At 38.4% G+C, this 16,850-nt stretch overlaps 1 protein-coding gene across 8 annotated transcripts in view; it reads right to left on the reverse strand.

Moving 5' to 3' along the window:
• Positions 1 to 16,850, reverse strand: part of DIP2A (disco interacting protein 2 homolog A) — a 131,866-nt gene that overhangs the window by 59,439 nt on the left and 55,577 nt on the right. For 7 of the 8 annotated variants that reach the window (XR_008236140.1, XM_052793695.1, XM_052793693.1 and 4 more), the window contains exons 3-5: positions 15,053 to 15,172; positions 6,390 to 6,509; positions 676 to 921 (exon numbers count right to left, since the gene is read on the reverse strand). Coding sequence is in view for 7 of the 8 variants with exons in the window: in XM_052793695.1 (XP_052649655.1) it covers positions 676 to 921; positions 6,390 to 6,509; positions 15,053 to 15,172 (486 nt within the window). In the remaining variant the exon portion in view is untranslated. The remainder of the gene's footprint in view (positions 1 to 675; positions 922 to 6,389; positions 6,510 to 15,052; positions 15,173 to 16,850) is intronic. The other variant, XM_052793696.1, reaches the window with a different exon arrangement.

Below are 16,850 nucleotides of genomic sequence, written 5' to 3' on the forward strand. Positions count from 1 at the left end.
CCTTGGTGGAAGAGACTACCTTTCTCCCTCCCTACCAAATCTTCCAAAAGCACAAGACTAGTGCTCTGCATTTTAGGACACAAGAAATAACCTGAAGTTCTGGACCTTCAGCATTACAGAGATTGAGACAAAACTCACATTTACATTTTGGCTTACCAAGACTTCTACATTTTCACTCTAGTTTCACAATAAAAGACTATTCATGACTTAACTTTTAATTAAAGGAAAAAAAAATCACATATGAGCTTGAAATCTAGCTTTGTCAGTATCCCTGGTTTCATAACTTTCCAAAAGATTCTGGATGTTTTTCTAGTCTTTTGGGTGTTTACCAATTGAGTCACCTTTGAAATCCATAACCTGACATTGTCTAGGGTAAATACATGCAGATCAGAAAGCATGCATCAAAAATATGAAATTCTGCTTTTGAATCCAGTAAAATTGAACCTTAGTTTCTTGATAAATCAAGCATTTTACCAAGAAGAATGCATGTTCAGATCTCATGAACAACTGGTTTGGTTTCCATTAAATACATATATATCATACATACCTGGTCTGCGGATTGTACATTTTAAGGCTATTTACAGATATCTTCTGGTGAAGACTTTTGTGTTTAGCCCTGTTTTGGGATTTTTAATTTGATTTTATTCCAACCACACAGGCAGTTTTTTTACTGACCTAGCTGGGTGTGTGCCATGAGATCTGCAAGCACAGTGGCAGCAGCGGTGGCAGTAGCAGTATTGGTAGCAGCAGCAGGTTTCCCTCCTGGATGAGATGAGGTGGAGGATGCAGAGGATGAGGTGGAGGAGCCCTGAATAACCCGGTTAAGCCAGGGCTCTACGTTGGAATGGCTCTGGAACGGAGTGGAGGTGATCCGCCCTTGCCGACGTAACGAGCCCTCATCTTCTGATGCTGACGATGTGTCTGTGATTAAAATAACGATGACAGGCATGTAATGTGGGAATGACCCAACAGACGGGAACATGAAGTTTTTCCATGTTCTTCACGTAGCGTTCTCATGTGCTACATGAGATACATGTATTAAGCAAATGGTATATTCACATGCACAAGTTCAAGTTCTGCTCATTGCCATTTTTTACGTTAATGCAACAACTTCTACACAGTATAGCTACAACACACTTGAAGCAAAGTTTCATTTACCTTCTGTATTTGGAATGACGTAAGACTCAAAAAAGGCTTCTACCTAAGGTTCCTAGCACATTCACTAACCATTCTCAGTGAGCATACCATAACTATTCCACTGAAAGAATATTTCTGTTCTGAACAGGTAAATCAGTTCTCATCCCACCTGAATAAATTCCACTACATTTTTTGTTGGGTATTTTCTTTTTATTTTTGGGGGGGAAATTCTTCATTTTTCGATTCTTTTGACAATTTTTTTGAGAACTAATTACTAAAGAAAGCACAGTGCTATAAAGTTCAATGAAAGAGTAATTTCATTAATCTAAGAATAGTTAGAAGGAATTTAACAGCATGTATTTTAACCACATAAATTGATAGTAACAAGCACTACATAGAAATGCTTAGTAAAGCATCATTTCATTCTAGATGTATATTTGTTGCTGTTAGAAGTTTGACAAAGGGCTCCTATTTTAATTAGCAGTTATTTACAATTTTCCAGAAGTTTCCCTTTGGCACTCAATCTTTCAACATTTATTATCCATTCAATAACAAATAAAAAGGTCTTTCTAAATATCAAGAAAATACATCTCTGTTGATTTTGAGTGAAAAATAGAAACTTTTGTCCCAGAAAAAGAATCTTGCCTTCCTAAAGACACCACTGTACTTTAAGAACTTGATCCTCTGTATGCACCCCAAAGTAACTAAAGGAAAGCCCCTAAAACAATGCATTGCCCATATACCGATAAAGTTCACATCAAGTCGTTTTGTGAAGAGCAGTTTTAAGTCACACATAATGGCCAGACCAATTAAGAAGTCAGCAGGAGCTGAAAAACAGCTTCTGAAAAAAGATAAGTGTGTCCATTACTACACTATAGAGTCCTTTCCAGACATGGAAATCCTGGGTGATAGTGAGGTGGGTTACCTCAGAAATTCTGTAACTTAATTTTGGCTTATGTTTTTTTTTTTTAAACCTCTGAAAGTGTAACTGTTCAGCTATATACAATTCCATATAAATTTTGTTGAAGCCACATAAAAATCTTTTCCTCATCTTTGGCAACAAATTTCAGTTACCAGCTGTTTAATTTTTGGCTTTTCAAGAATACGTGCATTTCCAATAGCTTCAGAATAACTGCTCTTTAACAGTCTAAAATCACAAAAATCAGAAATCATTTCATAAGAAGCCTGTTAAAATCGATGGCATTTTCAGTTAAAATTGCAAATCTCTCATTACTTGACCATCCCTAGTCCAATATGACAATTTTGAATTAAAATACACAAACAATTGATCTTTGAGAAGATACAGCTGTGGTGCATCACCGTTCCTGGGTTTGTGCCTCGTATGATATTTCTGGTCTACTGCCATGGTTGTAGTTTTTGGCAGCTGACTCCATCTGCTCCTGGATAGGAGCCAAAACTGACCCTAAGTGCTTGCAACCTTCCCTTTCTTTTAGGCAGAAAGCAAAAATAAACAACTCCAGGAATATGGAACAAGACAGGATTACAGTCAGGTTTCAAAAAAAAAAAAAAAAAAAGACGACCACATTTGCAATCTATTATCACTTCAGAGCGAGAAATAAAACTACAAAACCCCCAGGTTTCTCAAAAAACATATACTCTGATAGTATCTCCTTATCCAGATACACAATTAATGAAATCTCTCTAAAATTTCTAAGCTTTCAGATGTCTTGCATAAGGAAGGGGGGAAACCCCCCCCCACTTTAAATGTAAAATATTAACTGTGTATAAAAATGAAAGAACCATAGTAAAAACATTCTAATAATCAAAACATAATTACAACAGAAAAGTAGCAAGGTAACTTCAGTAACTAGCTCTGTCGCAGCTGCGAGAGTTAATTAGTGGTTCTTGGTGTGCTGTGAGTAGAATGCTATGTACTTGGCTTGCAGCTCTTCCTGGCTGGGAGCTGACCCAAGACAGCCACAGAAACCACCACTCTTTGGACCAAACTTGCATCAAGACTACAGCTCAAGTTCTGATCACGTGAAATCCGTATGGGAAGGATGAGAGACTTGAAATGAAAACAAAAGTACATTAAAATTTTTGGAAGGATGACTGATGAAAGCAGTTCCATTACCGCCAGTCTGGAGGTGGTTTTGAACTTAACGTTGTGACCAGAATCCGATGCTTCCTTCCTGGTGACTGATGGTAACTGTTTGTAACAAAATTTCAGCTATTAAGAAAGCCTGGTTTTAATTGCAATAACTTCTGCCAACACAAGGATTTTAAGGCAGTGGTTTAATGGCTCAAGACAACAAAACCAGATGCTTCAGCACTACTCAGATTCTTTGCAATTTCAGATCTTTCTTGCTAAGCTAACTTTGCAAATAAAGGCAGGCCCATAAAAAGACAATTATTTCTGTGAAATGATACAGCTGCAGCAAGTCCTCAGAATATTTTTGAATGGCATGATGTCCCATGATACAGAATTCATCCAGTGGCCCATTTTCTTATAGAGATAAAGCTATCTCATAACAAGTCACCTTCTCTTAGAAGCAGCATGACAGAGCCCAGAGACACTTAACTCTTCTTTCAGAATGTATTAGTTACGGTGCTTCTGGATCCTGCTAAATCCCAGTGTGAGTATACTTGTCTTTTCTGCTAACCACTTGGGCAGGCACGTTAGAAGATGACACTGTCCAGCAGCACAAACACACAAAACCACTCACACAAACACGGGTAGACCCCATGGCCTCATCCTGCTCCCCTCTCTGGCTGGGGAGGATGGAGGTCATACATATACACACACATACAATGTGGATCCCTCCAGCAGCTGGGCTCAGACCCTTGGCTCTGCTGAGTAGTTGTCGCCAGATCCCAGTCTCTGACACCTGGATATAAGAGCCAGAGGCTGCAGTCCTCCTCCATTTGCTTGTATAGACTGACTGAGCCACTCCACGCACACAGAATATGAGTCCCTCACCCAGGAGAGGTGTCGGAAATAGAGTATAACAGGAGGAGAGGACAGACTGCAGGGTCAGGTGCAGGGCATGGCCAGGCAAGTGTACCATCTATACATGGCCAGCCCTTTTTAGCCCCTTACCCCGCTATTTTCCCCACACTTGTTCCTCCCCATATCACCTAAATCTACCTCCTTCCCCATCTGTGGTTCCTCACCTAAACATCCCAGAACAAGCCTCACGCAGTCCCAAAATACCTTTGCCCTGCATCCCATAATGTGTCCCAGAGCCCTCCATGGCATCCCCCCTCCATCCAGAAGGTGGTCTAGTGTTGACTGGTCTTGATAGCTTTCATGCCTGGACAGGAGGGCTGAGGCTCTCCAGGGACAGCCCTGGGAGGGGCCTGGACAGGGTGATCCTTCTTCTGAGTCCTTAACTTGGGTTCCCGCCTGCCATTCTTCCCCATGCTCCTCTGGGCTTGTGGAGATGGGTCTGTGACAGACTGATGGCTCCTGGGACAGGCCTGGGAGTGGCTGGGGCAGGGTCACTCTCTGCGCTCCTGTGAAGGTGTGCAGACCAGTTTTTATCACCTAACCTAACACTTTACCCACAGCATCTCCCCTTTTTTTTTTTTATAGAGTCTCTCAACACCCCCAAGACTTTGCTCCTTCACAGCAGCATGCAGAGCCCTGACCTCAGGCAGAGCGGACGCAGCAGTCACTGCAGGGACACTGCTTCAAATCTGTCCCGAAGGTACTCAAAAGAGAATGATATTTTGGTTGTCTCAAAAAAACTGCAAGGAGATTCCATCTAGTTTTAAATGCTAAGGGAGACAGGAAAGCCTAGCTGTCCTCTGCTCTCAGCATGGCTTCTGGATGCCAGCTATTTTCTGTACACCAAATCTTAGGCAGAACAGCGGCATGTTCTTTTCTTGTCATGATATACCTCACGCCAAGCACGTAATGATTTGTCACACTACGGGAATGAGGGAAAAGGACAGAGTGATGCTATGTGAAATGCACTGCTGACTGTTCTATCAGAGTTTATTTTGGAGAGTGAGAAGGAATATTGCTTTGAAGAGCTATAAGCAGAAATTTGAAATTTCAGGGCCCCTCTCCCAAAGCCTCAGCATACAGATGGTCGCTATACATTAGTTTTCTCCAGGACTTCACTTTATGAAATTTCACAACTTTCACATACAAAACCAACATGTATGCAAGAAAACTCAAGAGCATGATAACCACCCTGCTGCAATAGCTGCCCTCATGGGCTTCTGAGTATCTGAGTACTAGAGGAATAAGCTAATCAAAATGCATGATACCTAAACATATCCTATAGGCAAAAACATAAGGGTGAAGAAAGACCATATATAAGATTACAGAAGAAGTTTATTATTTATTAACTAATGAAATAACCAGAGAACCCACAAAAACAATATACAAAAGTGTGCGACTAGCAAAGAAAAGTGGAATTCCTTTAAATGGGAAGAACAGAAAGGAGAAATATAGCCCAGGAAGCAAGAGAAACAGCACAGCAGACCTGCTCTTTTACAGAAGGGGGATAAAAAATAGAATTGATAGAGAAGGGCACTAGAGGTCAGTGTGCTTCTACTCTGAGGCCACATTAGAAAAGACAAGTGCACATCATTCAAAAATTAAGAGCTTAGGGAAATTCCTCTTCTTTGTATACAAGACACTGGCCCCAAAACACTTGGCTTGCTAGCACAACATGTTATCTGGAGAAAGATTTTCTTAATCTCTAGGGAATTCATTGTGAGACAACAGGAAGATTACTTTTTTCCCCCTAAAAAAAAATAAATTAAAGAAAACATTCTGACCTAAACAATCTGAACAATTATAGCATATGATTTTCTGAATGTTTTAAATAGCTCACAGTTGAAACTATCTGATGAGTGTTCTGCAAGCTAATGCAGCATCTTAATGCTTTGGCATTTTCTTCAACTCTTAAAAAAAGAATCTTACACAATGTGAAATAAGGTTATTTACAGTTCTGACATGCTTGCCAAGATTATCTCCTTCCAAGTGAGACATTATGTAAGAGAACATACTTAATGCATAAAGGGCAACTGCTCACTCTATTATTGCTCTTAAGTGTACCTTTAGCAGCTACAGTATCTCTAGATGAGACACTAAAAATCTTGAGGAAAGACATCAAAACCCAAATCCAACCAACACCTGTTTATCAGGAAATACAGCCATCAATATAGAAATTTATTGCAACATACTTACAACTTAGCAGAACAAAGCATTTGCTCTTTATACTTTGCTATCATGTTCACCTGGCAAGATTTACATATGTTAACTCAATAGATACCTGGAGGTGTGTACGTTTCTACTGAAGAGTGCACAAGAACAGACCGTCTTTTTGAAGGCATGGGCATTTTTCTCTCTTTGTATTTTGCGAGTGCTGCTTGTACTGCTTCAGTGTGGACATCTATATACAAAACAAAAAAAAAGGTTAAGAGATTAAGTTTTATCATGATTTCTTTCTAAAAACGTAGAAAGCATCAACGTCATCTTTTACAGCTCAAATCCAAAGGCTGAATCACACATGATGGCCCTTACGGCTTTAGTCCTGTTTAGCCCAATTGCTCAGCTTGCAAAAAGGAGCAGGTTCTCAGCTTCGGAGGAAGCAGTACTTCTTGGAAAGCAGAAAGGTCCAAAGCTAAACTCCAGTAACATGGTTTTCAGTTCTGAAGCTGTGACAACTCTATCAATTGTTTCTCCTTCAAGGGTGTTTAGTAGGACTGAATGAATAAGCCTGCCTCCCACTCAAATTCAGCTCAGAAGCAATGGTTTCAAAAGTTATGGGAGGCTATAAGCAGGGTCAAGTTGACATATTTTCCTCATGAAATCAGCTTGAAAAGGCTTTGCAGGTATCATTTAGGAAGAACACCCTGAAAATCAATACTGAAGTTACAGAACACATTAGTACTGAGCTATGACTTATTTTCATTTTGGGGGGAAATTTCAATGCAGATACTGTAAATTGGCAACAGCACTGGACTCTTCATCCTCAAAATCCACAATGGAAAAAGAAGTGAAAGATGTATACTTGAAGCTCGCTCAAAAGAATGCAAGTAATAAAAACCAGAAAGAAGAGGCTAAAGGTATAGGAAGAATTAGGGAAGAGACACAAAGTGTTTTCACTTTCCTGAAGGCAAAAATTACCCTTATATACTCAGGGGGTATATTTTAACTTTTCTTATTTTTAAGCCAAAACTGAGATTAAAGAGGAATTTAGTGTTCAATCAAGACCACACTGCAGATAAAATTTAATGTATTCAAGTAATTCTAAATTGCCTTCAGCAGATTTTTCTCTTTGACATATATATTTCACTAGTGTCAAAATCTAAAACTTATATAGAAAGAAAATTCATAAGTGAACAGATGTCAAGGAGAAATGAGGCAGACCAAAAATATACTTTAACTTATGACCTAAGATTCAAACTCATGAAAAACAAGTACAACATGTATACACTTACGCAGAGCTACAAAGGGCCCAAAAGCAAGTATTATGATTATGCTTTTGTCTTACCAAATTTTTTTTATGTGGAAGTGGCTATACAAGAATTACAGAATGAAACTGTTCAATTTGAAAAAAAAAGACATATTCTTTCATTAAGTATCCATCTAAGGCTGCAACTATGTAACAGGTTGATAGACTTGTAGGTATGAAACTCAGACATGTGACATACATACACTTACACAACTTACATATTAAAAAAAAAGTAATTTCTCTGTCCCGAACCTATAGGGATTAACCTTGATGACAACTACAAGTAAAGCTCCAAATTTTACGGTACCTTTTTTCTGGTATTAGTCTTGAACCTGCTTTGGTCATGCTCAGCACAAGGTGTTTTATTATTTATTTTAAATACGCTGACCAATTCCAGTTAACTTTGACAAAGCAAGAGGTAGCTCGGGGAAAGCTAATCAGTATATATTTTAATGAAAATCACAAGAGATTTTTGAGCATCCCAGAGAATGAAAGGCTATGAAACAGCAAAGCACAGCACATTTACATGAACCTGTTAGAAGTCTTGGCACAAACCACTTTCCAAAGGCAGCTGTGTCCCAATGCACGGGGTAAACACCTGACACTTAGGGGACAACTTTCAATTCTCCATTTCAAAAACAGATTACAAATGCTGCCCATAAACTCAGAAGTATGACCTTGCCAGAGGAGGCTTCATGAAATATATTTCTAACCAACTATAACAACAGATACTGGCATATGACTTACTTTCAGAACTTCTATTCTTAAGTAAATGAAAGATCACCATAGCTTAATCTGACATCTTTTCCTATGTTAGATAGAAACTGTTCCATTTCCGCACGTAGAAATCCCCCCTGCTCCAAAGCATATTGACACCATGTACTTCAGGCATCTAACTTTTGGTCCCTGACTACACAGCATGATTTACTGCAATACGTGAGTTCAAAGAGACGCCATGAGAGAAGCAAGTTAAAACCCCACTACTGGAAGAGCACAGCGTCTTTAAGAGAAATGCCAGAAAAAAACAATCCACTCTTAACCAAAAATCAGGAAGCTGCTTTTCTTAGTCACAGGTCCAAATGAGAAACAAACTGTTTCCTTCAGCCTGGCCAAATGGATCAGAAAAATCAAAATAACCCCTGGGCGTATGGTCCCAGACACCATCTATTTCTTTGCAGTAACAACGTCACTTTTCAAGTCTGCAGCTCCCTCCAGATAATCTGTTCAGTGCTGTATTTAAAATACATATATGCAAATATACCACCTGTGTGTTCTTACAAGGCTTAGGAATTTACTAGGTAGATGCTTGTCTCAAATAAGAACTTTTTGTGCAACTAACCTGTGAGGTTCAAGGACAATGCTGTTATGGGGGGGGGGGGAATCACTTCTTAAACCTCTCTATCTTTTGAGACAAGATTATTTTTTTTCTTTTATACTGGGCACCATGTTAGATTTCTGATGCCGTCCTTCACAACAAGGAGTTGTTCATAGATGTTTTACGAATTAGAAATTCAGGCCCCTGTCAGTATGTCTCCCTGCCTCCCTTCCCCACATCTGGGCTACTGCTTTTTGTCAAGTCTTTGTTTCTCCTGATCTTTAGTTTTGGACTTCCCCTCCCGCCCCCCTGTAAATGTCCACCATCGAGGTTTATTCTCATGGATACCCAAAAGCAAACCTCTTAATTTCACAAAACTCCAGAAAGTTTAAGCAGAACTTAACACACTTCTTGTTTTGCTCTGTTACTGAGATGCACCAAGGACATTACTGCTATCCATAGACGTGAGAATATTACTTAAATTAAATGTTATTTTTGCAGCCTTAAAAGTTAGGGGCAAAATGCCAGTTCTGCGGGACACATTTCCATAGCAGAACTTGAAGTCAAAACCAAGCTGCATGTTTTTAAAAAAAGATGGTAACTATAAGATGCATTCATTTCAACCATGCATATATCTACATATAATTTAGAAGATATTTTTATGTTACATTAACATCTGGTAGGAAGAAGGGGAACATAACAAATGGTTTTTCTCCAGAAAAGGTCTTCCAAAAGAGAATAGTAACACACAATACTTATAGTCTGTATATAAATCCATTAAATCATTAAATAATGTTGCAGATAAAAAAAATGAAAGCATTCTTAGCTGGTTGTGTATTTAGGGAATGGAAAGGACTAGCTTGAGGCAAGGGTGTGTTGGGGCATTTTAACAAAGTGGAGTGGGACAGGTCATAACATCACACAGAGTTGTGGTAGCAAGCATGGGAACTACTTTTTATTCCATTTCCAGAGGGCAAAATGAGCACCACCTCCTCCTCTAGTCCTCCTAACTCCCACCCCAGAACCTGGAAAATACTAGATTAAATGGTACAAATGCAACCAAAAGACAGTCAGGATAAATTTTTATTCTGTTTCATGTTTTATTTTTATAGTGCTGGTTAACTCATCAGTTCCTTCTGTACTCGTTAAGATCTATTTACAGCTTGAAATTTTTCTTTTAATATCTTGTCCTTGGATAATAACTGAGTAGGACCATCCCCTCTCAGCCAAACAAATTAAGTAATCGGTTTCACTTCCCTGGAACGCTTTGTTCCTATTCCATGTTTCCTTTAAGAGCTTTCCTACATTATGTACATGATGAAACAGACTTCACTAAAAAAAGTAAAAGGAATGAAATAATTTTAAAGAAGCAGAACATTTAGGGTACAAAATTTCATAAATTACTATAAATTAAAGTTTAATTGGATATTGGAATTGCAAAAAGAAGCTCTCTACCATTGTCTATTATTAAATTCTTAAAAATTTACTGTGAAAATTATTTAATGTGTAAGAACTGTGGATTTCAGTTTTCAGCGGCTTAAATAGCCATTAAAATCAGATCAAATGTGATCTGTATTACATCATATTTCTGAGAACAGGGAACACAAACGTTCAACAGTGAACACTGAATGAGATGAACAGCAAGCCCAGCATCTTATTAACATGAAGACTACGCATACCAAAGGGAGTAAAAAATACATATGCTGCCATCCAAAAGCAGAAGAAAAAGTCTTGAAAAAATAGTTCTAAGTTTCTGCACTTTAGTAAGCTGCAAACAACCATCAACAATTTATTATCGATTCAAAACATTTTTTCCTTCCTCTGTTGTAGTAAACCACATAATTTTCTCTTTCATTTTATGTACCTATTCTCATTTTCTTTCCTTCTACATATCCTTAAAAAAGGATGGGGGAAGAAAACTAAGAAATACTTTGTGGAGTATAAATCACCTGAACTCTTATACCCTAAACCCTCCAGCTATTAGAAGAGCATGTCTCTTTTCTGTTTGTAGCCTCTGCTTGTTTATCAGCCTCTGATTCTTGTTCCTGCCTTAAGCACAGGAGGAAGAATTTCTACAGTTGTTTGAAGAAAAAATGGCATTCATAAGGTTAACCAGCTTCCCTACTGCTCACAGATCTCCAAATAGCAGCAGCTACAGCAACCAGCACTGTCTGCCTCTACAAATGGCTGCTGCAAACTAGTGTCCCATATGATTGCATCTCTGTGACAAGGCTTGCCAGTAAAAAAAAAGTTAAAAAAAAAGTAAAAAAAAAAGTAAAAGTAATTTGTAAAAAGCTAGTATGACTCCAGGAAGGCCGGCAGAGCACAGAGGATTGGTGCAGGATCAAGCTCTACCACATGAAATGAAAGAGAGAGCTGCTGTGTATTGCACGCTGCTGTACAGGTATCATCCCTGCATGCTGAGCAGGCTTCTCCTCATCTGGAGCAGCTCCTCAAAATGCATCTCTCTATCCTGTTCCAGGCAAGCTGGGAGAACAGTCTGTATGTTACAGCTGTATATCCAACAGGCTGAAGAACGGTAAGGAGAATAAAGTGCAAGAGTGGAAAAAGAAAGTACAGCTGCCAGGAAAGCTTTTTCACAACACCCTAAAGGCTTACCAGCTTACTCATTTGTATTCTTATCCAAAACCAGGCAGCAGTGGGACTGAACATAGGAGAAGGCACAGTGCCTCCACCAGAAACTGCACACCCTCCCTGAAAGAATAGCCAGCAGCAATAGCAATACACCCATCACCAAGTGTCCTCTGGACTGAGGGTATGAGGGTCTTAGCACTTAAAACAGATGAATGCTTGCAAGGTGTCTGCATTTCTCACCTTCTCTATCACACTGTCATCATTTAACAGAATGAAAACCTAGTTAAAGCGCTGTAATATTAACTGCTGTTCCAGGAACTCTCAGGTAATTTAGTAGCCTACAGTATTTATTGATGGTATTCACTGTTGGAAATTTTTTTGGTAATATTTACTGCTTGCAAACAAAAATCTATGGATGATAAAAATTACAGTTAATTTAAACAGACAACAAGTCTGGGAAACTATTAAAAAAAAAGTGCTTACAGCTAGTAAATGGCAGATTAATTGCATAAAAAAGCAGAATTGTTTCACTTGCAAGTAATTTATGTTGATGGTTCTAAAATAACTGTAATTGCTCCAGAAAGAGATTCTGTTCTATGAAAAGTTGCATTCCACACTCATCGGCTACTCTTGAAAAGGACATAGCAGAACTGATCAGATGCAAACTAAGGAAGAAAAGAAATAAAGGCTGAAAGGAAATAAAAAAGAAGAAACAACACAGCCCCCACTCCCCCTGAAAGTCTAAAGAATAAATAAAGCATGCACTTGACAGAAGCAGCAACAGTACACAGAATATAGCCTAAAGTTGTTTATCCTTCACAGCAGGTAACGTGTGTCAACATACAGGGAAATTTAAAAAGGTAACATTTCAAGCTGGTGGTGGTGGACATCTTTTCTTTAGGTAGAAAATGCTTTTAGCATAGCTAGAATGTCTCAGATAAACTGAGATGGCTTTGTGAAGCAAAACTGTGACTGTTTTTATGTTGAAGTATTGGGAGGAACAAAGTGAAGCTACTTTGCAGTAACTGGAGTTTTATGAGACATCTTGTCAGCGTTTCTGTTCATGCTCTACGTATACATGAATGTCACAGCATGAGTAGCCATGAAAAAGAGCATCAACACTGATGTGAAGCATTTTCAGACTGGAATGAACTGGATGATTCAACATCTATTAGAATCAGAGTAGTAATACTTTCAAAGAGTAAAAACACATGCAACAAACACCTTGTATTTGTCTTTCCGTCTATCTCTACACTGAGATAAAGAAGAGAACCACTAATGCAAGAAATCTGAAGAATTTTTTTTCTAAAAATTAAGAGAGGAAAAAGTGGAAAAGATACTGGCTTCTGAAAGCTGTATCTACATTACGTTGCATAGACATAAGTTTAACCTAAATCAAGTCAAACAAAAACATCACTATTTGGTTTTGATACCACCTAACTATTTGGTTTTGATACACTAAGCCTTGTCATATATCACCAATGGGAAAAAGAAATCCAATTACACATGTTACAACTAAGAACTTTTCCCCTGAGAGCTTAAATTTCAAAGAGAAGAACACATTCTAGGCAAGAATATTTAATGAAACATGAGTTAGCAGAGCAGCGATGGGAAACCACAGAACGACATGGCAGTCCACATGAAGTACTACCTAGGGTTTTAGAACTGGCCAGTGGTAAGTACAAGAAATAACCTAAACCCCCTACACATCAGGCTTCATCTTGAATAACTGTCCACTGGCAGGATTGCCTGAACACTTAGGGTCATTCAGAAATTCTCATACTGAGATGCAAAAATATTGGCTAAGCTCTAGACTGATGAGACAGAGAGCAGTACTTCCAAATCACTGAAAGTCAATTTAAAGAATTTTAAAATCAACAAGGCCATAGGAAGATTAACTCTAGGAAAAAAGGAAGCACTGATAATTAGCACTAATAGTTAGACTAACATTTAAAAGCCACATCTATTCATAAGCAAGTACAGTAGCTGAACTTGTTAATATCCACCCAATTCTACATGTCTTGCACTGTAAGACTAATAAACCCTATGCCAAACTTCGCCCAAACAATACCAGTAATATGGCAGAGTTTTTTACTTGCTTCTTGTTTTGTTTGTTTCCTTTTTTAGTATCTTTGGTGCAAATTAAATAGGACATCTGAGGCTCTGAGACAGGAAAATTGTCCGTGTATATAGCATATTGCTCTAAACCCTCCTAGCTCTCTCAGCTAATGGTTCCCAAGTATTCCCTGTTGTAGTTGTGCTCTTGCAGATTTTCTCTCTGTTAGGTTAACAACATCACGTGCTACTTTAAATGAATTAATTTCTATCAGATTCATGACTCTGCTTGTAATTTATTTGGAATCTACTTGGTCACAAAGTAATTTGGAAATCATGGCTGTAATTCAACCACTAAATCTGGGGGGGGTGGTATATATTCAACAGTAGAATTACATTGACAATACATTTGAAATGCAAAAATAAATTTAAATGACCAGTTTGTACATACTCTTAAACATGTAATTTAGTTAATTTTGATACTAGGTAATCTTTCCTGACATTCAGAAGTTTCTTCTTTGTGTAGCTGAATACATGCATCTTTCCCAGGAGTCCATATATATCCTCAGAATATTCAAGAAGTCTCACTCATCCTTCAATTATTCATAAGGAACCCATACAGGCATATCAGCTCCATTTCTGGAGCAACGTTTTAAATGTCAGCAATGCAAATATGATGCAATAACCACTATGCCCAAGCAGTTGCAAAGCAAGGTGACACAATACCAACATATTAAGGATGCGCAGTGCACGTCATTACTCGCACTTCTCATCCCCAAACCCAAGACATATAATTACCCTGCAAAACAAACAGAAAAATTTCCAGTTAAAAGTCCAAAGGTATTTAGGAGAGAAAAGCTTCCCAACACCTGCCTTTTCTCACTATTGTGACAAAGAATTTCACAGGGAAACAGTGTACTTCAACCACCTGAGAAGTAACAATGGAAACAGGATGTGATGAGGATATTGATATTTTCACAGAAGTTTCCAAAACAGGTTTGTCACAGTGGTGTCCATTTAAAATTAAGTAGAATATCCATTGTGACATTTCCCTTTTTTGTGCACTTGCTTTAAACCAGGAAATATTTGAAAGTGAGCTACAGTAAATACGATAATCCTATAACCTTCCTTTAACAAAACAGCCCAACCAACCAAGCAAAAAAAACCCCACAACCCACATACTGTAGTCTTCTAAATGTTTAAATAACTGTTCTAGAGACCGGAAAACCAATCAGCAAACAAGAGAAAATTCTTAAGCATGGTGTAAAATTCACAATAAGAAAAACATCAGAAGGCATGTCTACAATTCCTTTCCCTTCTAGCATTTCCTCCATTCTGGATTTGAACAAAACCACTCATGTATAGAAATACAAAAAGCTACTTGAAAAATACTCATTAGCTCTTCCCTTCTTCCAAAGCACTTCCAACTTTTTCTTTAGGTGCAGGTACTGCTTTACTGGTACACTTTTCCTCTTAAGACACCTGATGTTTTAGCTACATTTCTTTTCCTTACCAGATCGGAAGCGCTCATCCCTCGAGTTGGTAGAACGGGATTTCTGCTGTTTAGATAGAGCAGCGGTAGCTTGCGAAGAGCCTGGGACTCTGTTCTCTGCTTGCAAGGATGGATCCACACCTGAAATACAGTTTTATTTCAGTACAAATTCAGGTTTGCAAATAAAACACCTGCTTCCCATGTCTATGTTCTTCAATCACCCTTGACACTTACTAATTAGTAAGTTCCACTGGAGCCCTAAGTCTGTATCTTTAAAAAAATCTCATATTCCAACTGCATTTTAAATTATTTAAACTAAAACCTAGCTTGATCTGATAAGCATTTCACACAGAAGGTAAGAAACACTTCTCAATAACAGAAAAACTCCTTTGCTCCTTGCAGGAGTTTATAATCATTTGTCATTAGGTGTTCTGTATGCCAGATCCATGCAGAGGGAGGAGAAGGAACCAATCCTCTCCTAGCTTACTGCTAGACACCAAGAGAAATGCTGCAGAGATGGTTACAATTACACATTGGTCTTGGAGATCCTGGAGAGACAAGATGATACTGCTCCATCTTTTAAATAAAACTTGAATTATTCTGTCAAATTTCTTTTGAGTCTAAACACAAGACAGCTAATTTGAGTAAAATTTAGGAATGTGCATATCTGTTTAATCTATTGCCATTTAATAGAGCAATATTCAGAAGATTCACATTTTTAAAAAACTGCAAGTCTCTAATAAAAACTTTGCAGATATTAAGGGCAGAGTTACTCTGTCAGCTTCAGCTGCCTAAAAACTGCTGGTTTAATCTAGGTTGGCTGGGTACTTTATATACTTATTAAAGGATTACAGATTTTCCCATCCCTATAAAGGGTAACAAAACTAAGAGGAACTGAGCCACTCTCTAGTGGTTTCCTCTGCACCTGTCTAGAACAGGGCTCTAGACAGATAACCTACAGCAGGCACCTACCTTTAGGCTGGCTGACATTCAGGAAGATGAATCTCACCTTTACATTCTCACATAGTGGAAATAAGAAATCAAAGGGGTGGACAGTAACTATTAAATACCTCCTATCACTCCCCAACCCCGCCAAATGAGGAGACTCCCTGCTGGGTCTTGATACACCTGCAAGCACTATACAAATTTGAACTAGGAACTTACACTTGCAATTTTGTTTTCTCATCTGTTATATATCTACTCTTAAAGTACGAAGCCAAGACCTGCAACCTCTGCAGGTGCTCTCTTGAGGATTACAGGTCACACACAGCCATGAGAAGCCAGAGGAACATAAGGAACAAAGAAGGACTCTCTTCAGTTTGTACTGTTTTAAGACCAGTGAATTACCACGTTCAGAAGTGCAATAGCCACTACACACCAAGTACAACAGATGTAAAATTACAATGCAGTTGGAAGGTTTTTTTGTATGAACCTATCATAATTTATGACCTTATGTGGCTATTTGGCTTACTGTTATGTTTAATAGTAAACTTTCCTTAGCCATAGATCTGCTGCACCAAGTTTACTGTGTTTCTAGCCTTTGTACCATACAGGGCTGAGCATATCTTTAATTTTACTCTTTCCTTCCCTTGAAGAGCTTCTGCGTTCCTACCTGCCCTCAAGTCTTGCTAGAACTAGAAACATTTTCAAAATGCAAGTATTTACAGAAAGCAGCTTTCACTGAACTGAAGATGTCACTCAAGAAGAATCTGTGCCAGTTCCTTTGCAAGTAAAGCTCTTACTTTAACAAGAAAGAAAGAATTCCTCTTTCTCCCATGGGGTTTCTTCTGTTCCCTCTCCTTCTCCCCAGGTGTGTACC

This window comes from Harpia harpyja, chromosome 7 (genome assembly GCF_026419915.1).
Source record: "Harpia harpyja isolate bHarHar1 chromosome 7, bHarHar1 primary haplotype, whole genome shotgun sequence".
Classification (NCBI taxonomy): Eukaryota; Metazoa; Chordata; class Aves; order Accipitriformes; family Accipitridae; genus Harpia; species Harpia harpyja.